The 9,401-nt window shown below is 43.3% G+C and overlaps 1 protein-coding gene across 1 annotated transcript; it reads right to left on the bottom strand.

Annotated features, from left to right (window-relative positions):
* Positions 1-1,870: 1,870 nt before the first annotated feature.
* Positions 1,871-2,986, bottom strand: LOC130297975 (DNA damage-regulated autophagy modulator protein 1-like). Its single transcript, XM_056550851.1, has 2 exons — positions 2,682-2,986; positions 1,871-2,595 (listed from the first exon to the last, which is right to left on the bottom strand). The coding sequence occupies exons 1-2, from the start codon at positions 2,804-2,806 to the stop codon at positions 1,995-1,997; spliced, it is 726 nt and encodes a 241-aa protein (XP_056406826.1). The 5' UTR covers positions 2,807-2,986; the 3' UTR covers positions 1,871-1,994.
* Positions 2,987-9,401: the final 6,415 nt, after the last annotated feature.

Here is a 9,401-nt window from a genome sequence, read left to right as displayed (position 1 = left end):
TGATGCAAATATATAGTAGACATATTGTATTTTTGAATCAATATATAATTTATTTGGAATGTCTGATTTCCTTACAAGCAGAGAGCTTCAAAGTTAGAAAAATGCAAAATTTTCAATTCTTTCATCAAATTTTGGAATTTTTCATCAAGAAATGATGCAAGTATCGACAAAAATTTACCACTAACATAAAGTAGAATATGTCACGAAAAAACAATCTCGGAATCAGAATGAAAAGTAAAAACATCCCAGAGTTATTAATGCTTAAAGTGACAGTGATCAGAATTGCAAAAAATGCTCCCGTCCTTAGGGTTATAATGGGCTCCGTCCCCAAGGAGTTAAGAGGGAAAAACATGATATATATTTAACCCCAACCTAAATGTACCTTATTTTTATTTTCTACCTAAGGTACATAAAGACCGAAAAAAAATACATCAGAGGAACCTCATTTTGGAGGCAATTAAAGGAGTAGTCCAGTGCTGAAAAACATCCCCTATCCCAAGGGTAGGGAATAAGTTTCAGATTGCGGGGGAGGGGTCTGACCGCTGGGGGGCCCCCGCGATCTCCTGTACGGGGCCCTGGCTCGCTGGCCAGATAGCGCGTGTTGACCACCAGACGAAGCGGCAGCCGACACGCCCCTTCAAAAAAAGCGCTATGGCAGAGCCAGAGATTGCCAAAGGCAGAGCTGCATCAGTCCCCCAAAAAATTTGAGTTCCTGGATTTAAATATCTATATTCCGGATGGCTGTTCGCATACTGACACCTATTTTAAGGAACTACCTCGACTTTAACAGTTGCCATCTGAAACAATGGAAGAAGAACATTCCATTCGGTCAAATGAAAAGAATCCGGAGGAATTGTTCTTCCACACAAAAATGCCAGCAACAACTAGATAACCTGGAGAATCGTTTTAAACAAAAAGTGTATCCCAAACCCCTTATACAAGGAGCACGCCAGAGAGTGGACGAATTAGAACAAAGTGCCTGCTTGAAAAATAATAAACAGGGTAATGCAGAGGGAGGTTATAATGATTCTGGTTTTCTAACGTATATACTCGAGTATAAGCCGACCCGAATATAAGCCGAGGCCCCTAATTTCACTATAAGCCTAGGGTGGGAAATACATCATCCCCCTATGTAATCATCCAGACCCCCGTCATTATCCCCCCCCCCCCCTTCATCATCACCGCCTGTCAATCCCTTCATCAGTGGTTTTCAACCTGCGGACCTCTAGATGTTGCAAAACTACAACCTCCAGCATGCCCGGACAGCCATTGGCTGTCTGGGCATACTGGGATTGTAGTTTTGAAACCTCTGGAGGTCCGCAGGTTGAAGACCACTGTGGCCTTTTTGTTTTGTACTCACCTCCCCTCGGCAGGAAGTTAGGGTGAGCTGGTCCTAGTGATGTTGCCTTGACGACGACGCACAGGGACGTTGCGCATGAAGAGGGCCCTCCGGTGAAAATGGACAGCCCGGAACGAGTATCCCTCCCCACCGGACGGTCCCTGCAGCATAGATGGCCCGGACCAGCTCACCCAAACTGGGGGAGGTGAGTACAAAACAAAAGAGGGGGGGGGGGCTGGATCATGACGAAGGCCGAAGTGGTCTTCAACCTGCGGACCTCCAGATGTTTCAAAACTACAACACCCAGCATGTCCAGACAGCCGATGGCTGTTTTACAACATCTGGAGGTCCGCAGGTTGAAGACCACTGAAAAGGGATTGACAGGCGGAGAGATCACTCGAGTATAAGCCAAGGGGGGCGTTTTCAGCAAGAAAAATGGTTATACTCGAGTATATACGGTAGGTATTACACATCACACACTAATATTTTTTTTACATTTTTTTTATTTTTTTGTATAGGTTATATTACCAGCTCATATTATTGTGTCATGATTACTGGCACCATATATAGTCCCCCAGTTATTATTCTTTAGATGTTTTTCCGTGTCCTGTGCAGTATCTCTCCCAGAAGACCACTTGATGGCCCACGTGGTGGTCTACACCCCGAAGTCATCAATTCTTACTCTAAGAGAGAGTTTGCAGCTGTTCCTGGAGACGGTTAACATTAACCTCTGCATGGTGGAATAATAGGTCACGGTGTTTATCAGGATCAGTAGAAGCATCACCCACTCGATGATTATGGTGGTGATTTCACGGATCTCGTCCCAGTCTTCATCATCATAGAATAATTCCTGTAATGTTTTATATCCAAAGTAGAAAATTGCGCAGGTAAAAGCCAGGCCACAGCAGGTGCATCTACTATGGTGGATGACTTTGTTTGCTCCTGGTAATTTATACATCTGGATGGACTGCCCAAGGTAGTATAAGGCTTCACATGTAATGGAAATTATCGTGCTGACAAAGTGTATCCTGGGATATTCTTCGGGGGACAATACATGCATGACAGCTGTACCAAAACAGGAGGCCCACACAATGGCCAGCAGGATCCTCTGGATCAGGACCTGATGACCCCTGAACTCTTCAGTATGCATAACCATATACTTATAAATAAGAAAGGTTAGTACCAAAGTGCCAATGGATGTCCCTATGAAACCAATTCTCAATAATATGTTTTCGGGAAAGAAATTTCCCACGTCACTGTGAAGGAAAAGAAACCAATGTTATTATGGATATTTCCTCACTCCCAACCCATGAAATAAGAATCTTGTGCTTGTTTATCTTACCTGATGTGCATCAGTGGCGAGGCGGCATGGCCGAGGACGACCGTCACGATGTAGCTGGTGGCAAGCCAGGCCGCACACCAAAACGCCAACAGAAGGGGGACGAACCCCAAACCTTTTAGCTCCATCTCAGTCAAGAAGAAGAAATAGAAGTTGCTAATCGCACTGTAACAATCTACAGAATGAAGGCTCGGGCGGCTGTCAGTGGAATGTCAGGACTCCAGCTGTCTATGACATCACATGTCTGATGTCACGATGACTGCTTGTTTCTTAGAGCTGCCATGATTTAGTATCTGCTATGGACAGAACCTGATGTTTCTACTATGGACCTTACAGACCCCAGAACCCAAGTAATTAGTGCAGGGGCTCCATTTTGATCATCTCATATTTCACATTATTTGAGTTCCAGGGCTCGGATACATTTGCACCCTCTATAGCAGTGGTGTCAAAGCTGTGAACCCCCAACCGCTGCAAAACCACAACTCCCAGCATGCCCGGACAGCACCTTTGCATAAGGAAATAGTCTAATTAAACTTTTCTTATATATAGACTCCCCGACATCTCCAAGGATAAGCCTCTAAGGGTCTCGTTCGATCTTAATGTTATACCTTTTTCCATAAGATCGATGATTCCAAAATGTATGAATATAGAAATAATTCCATATAAGATACAAAAAGTTAGCATCCTCCATTTCTGGAAAAGTTTCTGAGTTGCCCAAAGCAAACAATCAGATTGCTTCCTTCATTTTTCAGAGGTCTTTTAAAAAATGAAAGAAGCAATCTGATTGGTTGCTATGGGCAACTGCATAACTCTTCCTCTACACTGGTTTTGATGAATCTCCCCCATAGAGAGAGATTTATCAAAACCTGACCAGTGGAAAAGCTGCTGAGATGCCCATAGCAACCAATCAGATTGCTTCTTTTATTCTTGAAAAAGCCTATAAAAAATTAAAGAAGCGATCTGATTGGTTGCTATGGGCAACTCAGAAACTTTTCCTCTGGACAGGTTTTGGGTTTTGATAAATCTTCCTCTCTGGGGGAGATTCAGCAAAACCAGTGCAGAGGAAGAGTTGTGCTGTTGCCCATAGCAACCAATCAGATTGCTTCTTTCATTTTTGAAAAGGCCTCTGAAAAATGAAGGAAGCAATCTGATTGGTTGCTATGGGCAACTCAGAAACTTTTCCAGGAAAGTAAAGTTTAACCACAACCAGGGGCGGATCCAGAGTCTAGTCTCGGGAGGGGCACTATTAGAGAATTTTGCGTTGGCGCACAGAAAATAAGGTGTTTCTTAACCCCTTAAGGACGCAACCCTTTTTCACCTTAAGGACTGGGCCCTTTTTCGCAATTCTGACCACCGTCACTTTACGAATTAATAACGCGAAAAAACTTTTACCGAATATTCTGATTCTGAGATTGTTTTTTCGTGACATATTCTATTTTACTTTGGTGGTAAATTTTCGGCGTTACTTGCATCCTTTTTTGGTGAAAAATCCCCAAATTTAATGAAAATTTTTAAAATTTTGCATTTTTCTAACTTTGAAGCTCTCACAATAAATTATATTTTTCTTCACAAGTACAATATGTTCACTTTATGTTGGCATCATAAAATGGACATATTTTTGCTTTTTTTTTAAATTAGAGGGCTTCAAAGTAGAGAAGCAATTTTCAAAAGGGACAGATGTTACAGAACTACAACTATTTAAATAAAAACAAAAAAAAAAACGTATAGGGTTCCCCGTATTTTCATTCTCAGCACAATACCATCCAAACAGCAACAGCCTGACGTTACCAGGGTGGGCGGGGACCATTGTTACTGGCCCTCCCCAGCCTAAATAACGCCAGCCTGTTACCGCCTAGGCCCAGGAGCACCATTTTTGACGCTCCGGGCCTGTTGGTACCGGCTCTTCCCGGCACCCCTGTGGCGGTGGGTACCGGGGTAATAATTGGGGGTTAGCGCTAGCTGTTTTTGGGGCTAGCGCTAAGCCCTGGCTTAGTAATGGATTCAGTCAATAAGACCAGCTTCCACTACTAACCCTGAAAATTCATTAAAAAAAAACACATTGGAAAAATTATTTTATTTAACCCCTTAAGGACGCAGGACGTAAATGTACATCCTGGTGAGGTGGTACTTAACGCACCAGGACGTACATTTATGTCCTGTGCATAACCGCGGGCATCGGAGCGATGCCCGTGTCATGCGCGGCTGATCCCGGCTGCTGATCGCAGCCAGGGACCCGCCGGCAATGGCCGACGCCCGCGATCTCGCGGGCGTCCGCCATTAACCCCTCAGGTGCCGGGATCAATACAGATCCCGGCATCTGCGGCAGTGCGCGATTTAAATGAACGATCGGATCGCCCGCAGCGCTGCTGTGGGGATGCGATCATTCATAACGCCGCACGGAGGTCCCCTCTCCTTCCTCCGTCCGGCTCCCGGCGTCTCCTGCTCTGGTCTGTGATCGAGCAGACCAGAGCAGAAGATGACCGATAATACTGATCTGTTCTATGTCCTATACATAGAACAGATCAGTATTAGCAATCATGGTATTGCTATGAATAGTCCCCTATGGGGACTATTCAAGTGTAAAAAAAAATGTAAAAAAATGTAAAAGTAAAAGTAAAAAAAAAGTGAAAAATCCCCTCCCCCAATAAAAAAGTAAAACGTCAGTTTTTTCCTATTTTACCCCCAAAAAGCGTAAAAAAACAATTTTTATAGACATATTTGGTATCGCCGCGTGCGTAAATGTCCGAACTATTAAAATAAAATGTCAATGATCCCGTACGGTGAACGGCGTGAACGAAAAAAAAAAAGTCCAAAATTCCTACTTTTTTAATACATTGTATTAAAAAAAATTATAAAAAATGTATTAAAAGTTTTTTATATGCAAATGTGGTATAAAAAAAAGTACAGATCATGGCGCAAAAAATGAGCACCCATACCGCCGCTTATACGGAAAAATAAAAAAGTTAGAGGTCATCAAAATAAAGGGATTATAAACGTACTAATTTGGTTAAAAAGTTTGTGATTTTTTTTAAGCGCAACAATAATGTAAAAGTATGTAATAATGGGTATCATTTTAACCGTATTGACCCTCAGAATAAAGAACACACTTCATTTTTACCAGAAATTGTACGGCGTGAAAACGAAACCTTCCAAAATTTGCAAAATTGCGTTTTTCGTTTTAATTTCCCCACAAAAATAGTGTTTTTTGGTTGCGCCATACATTTTATGATATAATGAGTGATGTCATTACAAAGAACAACTGGTCGCGCAAAAAACAAGCCCTCATACTAGTCTGTGGATGAAAATATAAAAGAGTTATGATTTTTAGAAGGCGAGGAGGAAAAAATGAAAACGTAAAAATTAAATTGTCTGAGTCCTTAAGGCCAAAATGGGCTGAGTCCTTAAGGGGTTAAGGACCGAGGGTTTTTCAGTTTTTGCAATTTCGTTTTTTCCTCCTTGCCTTTAAAAAAATAATAACTCTTTCAATTTTGCACCTAAAAATCCATATGATGGCTTATTTTTTGCGCCACCTATTCTACTTTTTAATTACGTCAGTCATTTTGCCCAAAAATCTACGGCGAAATGGAAAAAAAAATCATTGTGAGACAAAATTGAAAAAAACCCCGCTGTTTTGTAACTTTTGGTGGCTTCCGTTTCTACGTAGTACATTTTTTGGTAAAAATGACACCTTATCTTTATTCTGTAGGTCCATACGATTAAAATAATACCCTACTTATATAGGTTTGATTTTGTCGTACTTCTGGAAAAAGTCATAACTACCGTATGTAACCATCAAACAATGAAGCTTTATTGATTGCTCAAAGAAACAAGCAAAATCAGCACATAAAAGTATAAACAGAAGGTTCGAAAACCTCAGAATAACAGTAACAAGTAGGTCATATAAAAAAGGAAAAAAGGTAAGTATTAACAAAAGAGATCCATGCAGATAAAATACATGAAGCGGTAATAGCCATACAACGTAAGACAGGAATACCAAATTATCCATACCCAGTAGAAACCCCCCCCCCCAGCTCCCCACCCCCAACGCACTAACCAACCCCCCCTCCCCCCCCCCCCCCACCTCCCATCATCCCGAATATCAGTACAAGGAGAAACTATGCGTCATATTAGGGCAATGTGGGGAAGTAAGCCAAGGTTCCCATACTAAGTTAAATCTATCCACCAAGTCTTCACGGATTGCTGTCAACTTTTCATTCAACATAATGGCATTGATTCTATCTATCACCACCGAGAGAGATAGGACAGGTTGTTTCCACTGTGCTGCAACATGTATCCTTGTCGCCATTAGAATATAATGGGACAACTTAAAGACCCTAAATGGCATCCTCGATGGTTTAAGGCTCAGGAGGCAAAAGGCAGGGGTACGAGGCACCCCGACCTCCAGTATCGAGGTCAGTATGTCCAAAATCTGAGTCCATACCACGGATACAGTGGGGCAACTCCACCAGGTGTGAAACATTGTACCTCTAGCCCCACAGCCCCTAAAGCACAGAGGGGAAACTGAAGGAAATATTCGATGGAGTCTAGTAGGGACCTTATAGGTACGGTGAAGTATCTTCAGAGATGTTTCCAACAGGGAGATCTGCCAACCACCCTTACTAATAGTAGTGCAGCAGTCTCTCCATTGTGAGGCAGAAAGCGTGGAGTGAATGTCCCCTTCCCACTCAATCATGTATTTTAACTTTTTATCCGGGGGAGGAGCGTTAAAGTGTGAATAAAGTATTGAGAGGAGACCTGGTGTGTTAGAGGAGATAATATATGTCTCTCAAACGAGGTAGGGATAACTGGAGAGTTACGATGAATATGTGACTTATAGAATGAGACGATCTGACAGGCCCGGAACCTCTCCCTCGGTGGAACTTCATGTCGTAAGCACAGGGAATCTAAGGACGGCAACATTTGGCCTACTAAAAAATGATGCAGGTACCTCAATCCCTTACTCAGCCACCAGTGAAAAGAAGTAGGATTTAAGCCAGGGGGAAAAGAAGGATTGGAAAGAAAGGGCAGAAGAGGTGAAGGCACCGACTGCATACGGAACTTAAATCTCACCTGACGCCACAGAGAAAGGGCGTACAGAGTGACTTGCGCTGAGGAGGGTAGCAAGGACGCAACAGGGCACGTAGTCCACATCAATGTGGGCAGCGAATGTGGAGAGACCAGAACCCCCTCCAAGTCCACCCACCTGGGAGCCCCCACCGAAATGTTAACCTGCGCTAATTGGGCAATGCGTGCAGCATAATAATACTTCAAAAGATTGGGCACCGAAACACCCCCCTCTCTCTTATTATAGTACATAAGGGTCCTATTAATTCTTGGAGCCCGGTCAGACCAGATATATTTAAAAACAGTTTTCTGAAACGACATTAAATCCCGTTTCACAATAGGGATAGGGAGTGTCCTAAATAGATATAAAAGGCGGGGCAATATTACCATACGCACTACATTAACCCGACCTATCCAGGATATGTAGGAATAGTTCCACTTCAATAGGTCAGTCCTCAATGTCCTATATAGTGGAACATAATTAGCCTGATACAAGGAGTCCAGGGAAGCGGTCAGTCGCACCCCCAGGTAACTGAGACCCGCAGGTGAATCCCTATAGCCAAAATTCAAACCTATAAGGCTTTTAGCCCCATCAGGGACATTAAAGTACATCACTTCCGACTTACTATTATTGATCCGCAGGCCAGACATATGCGCAAAAGTGCCCAACACCTCTAGTAAATTAGGAAGGGACGTAAGTGGTTGGGTGATAGTTAACAAAAAGTCATCTGCAAACAGGCTGCATTTATGTTCCCTATCCCCCACTCCCACACCCTTGATGTCGGAGTGTGCCCTAATTTGGGCGGCCAAGGGCTCCATTAACAGGGCAAATAAAGCCGGCGACAACGGGCATCCCTGCCTTGTCCCGCGTAGTATAGTAAGAGGTGCCGGAGTGGTGGAAGGCAATTTCAGAAAAGCCTTGGGATTGGAGTACAAGTGTTGGAGGATAGTGATAAAGGGGCCCTTAAATCCATACTTAGTCAGCACTGCGAACATATATGGCCATGTAACGCTATCGAAAGCCTTTTCTATATCTAGAGCTAAGGCTAGCATGGGTGTTTGGGTAGTATTGGACCACTGAATAAGATTTACTATTTTACGGACATTATCTGGGGCCTGTCTCCCGGGGATAAATCCCACTTGGTCCGCCTGTACCAGGGAGGGTAAAAAACGATTTACACGGGCAGCCAGAATGGACGTCAGGAGTTTAGTATCAATATTCAGTAAAGTTATAGGACGGTAATTAGCAGGATGCAAATGATCCTTGTTGGGTTTCGGGATTACCGTTATGTGTGCGTCTAGAAATTCAGCTGGAATAGGATCGCAGGATCTCAGAGAATTGAACAGCGATGTCAGGGGGGGGACCAAAATGGAGGCGAACATTTTATAATAGGCGGCCGAAAAGCCGTCAGGCCCAGGGGACTTGCCATTTTTGAGTTTTTTTTATCGCATCTGAGACTTCCTCGGTGGTAAAGGGGGCATTCATGACCTCCAAGGCATCCGAGGTAAGAGTTGGGAGATGAATAGAAGATAAGCCAGATGAAATAGATAAAGGAGTAGGAGAGTTAGCAGGTGGGGCAGCATACAGCGAGGAATAGAAAGAATGGAAAGCTGAGTAAATATGATCAGGATTAGAGGTAGTCACACCAGGACGTATCT

This window comes from Hyla sarda, assembly GCF_029499605.1.
Source record: "Hyla sarda isolate aHylSar1 chromosome 1 unlocalized genomic scaffold, aHylSar1.hap1 SUPER_1_unloc_13, whole genome shotgun sequence".
NCBI classification, from domain to species: Eukaryota; Metazoa; Chordata; class Amphibia; order Anura; family Hylidae; genus Hyla; species Hyla sarda.
The sequence above is the reverse complement of the archived record's forward strand: the minus strand, read 5'-3'. Positions and strand labels throughout refer to the sequence as shown.

What these genes read in the sequence shown, in the direction of transcription:
- LOC130297975 (XM_056550851.1), bottom strand. Translation starts at nt 2,806, where the DNA reads ATGGAGCTAAAAGGTTTGGGGTTCGTCCCCCTTCTGTTGGCGTTTTGG. An exon ending in TCGCCACTGATGCACATCAG is followed by an intron (nt 2,596 to 2,681) that starts GTAAGATAAACA and finishes TTTCCTTCACAG; the next exon opens with TGACGTGGGAAATTTCTTTC.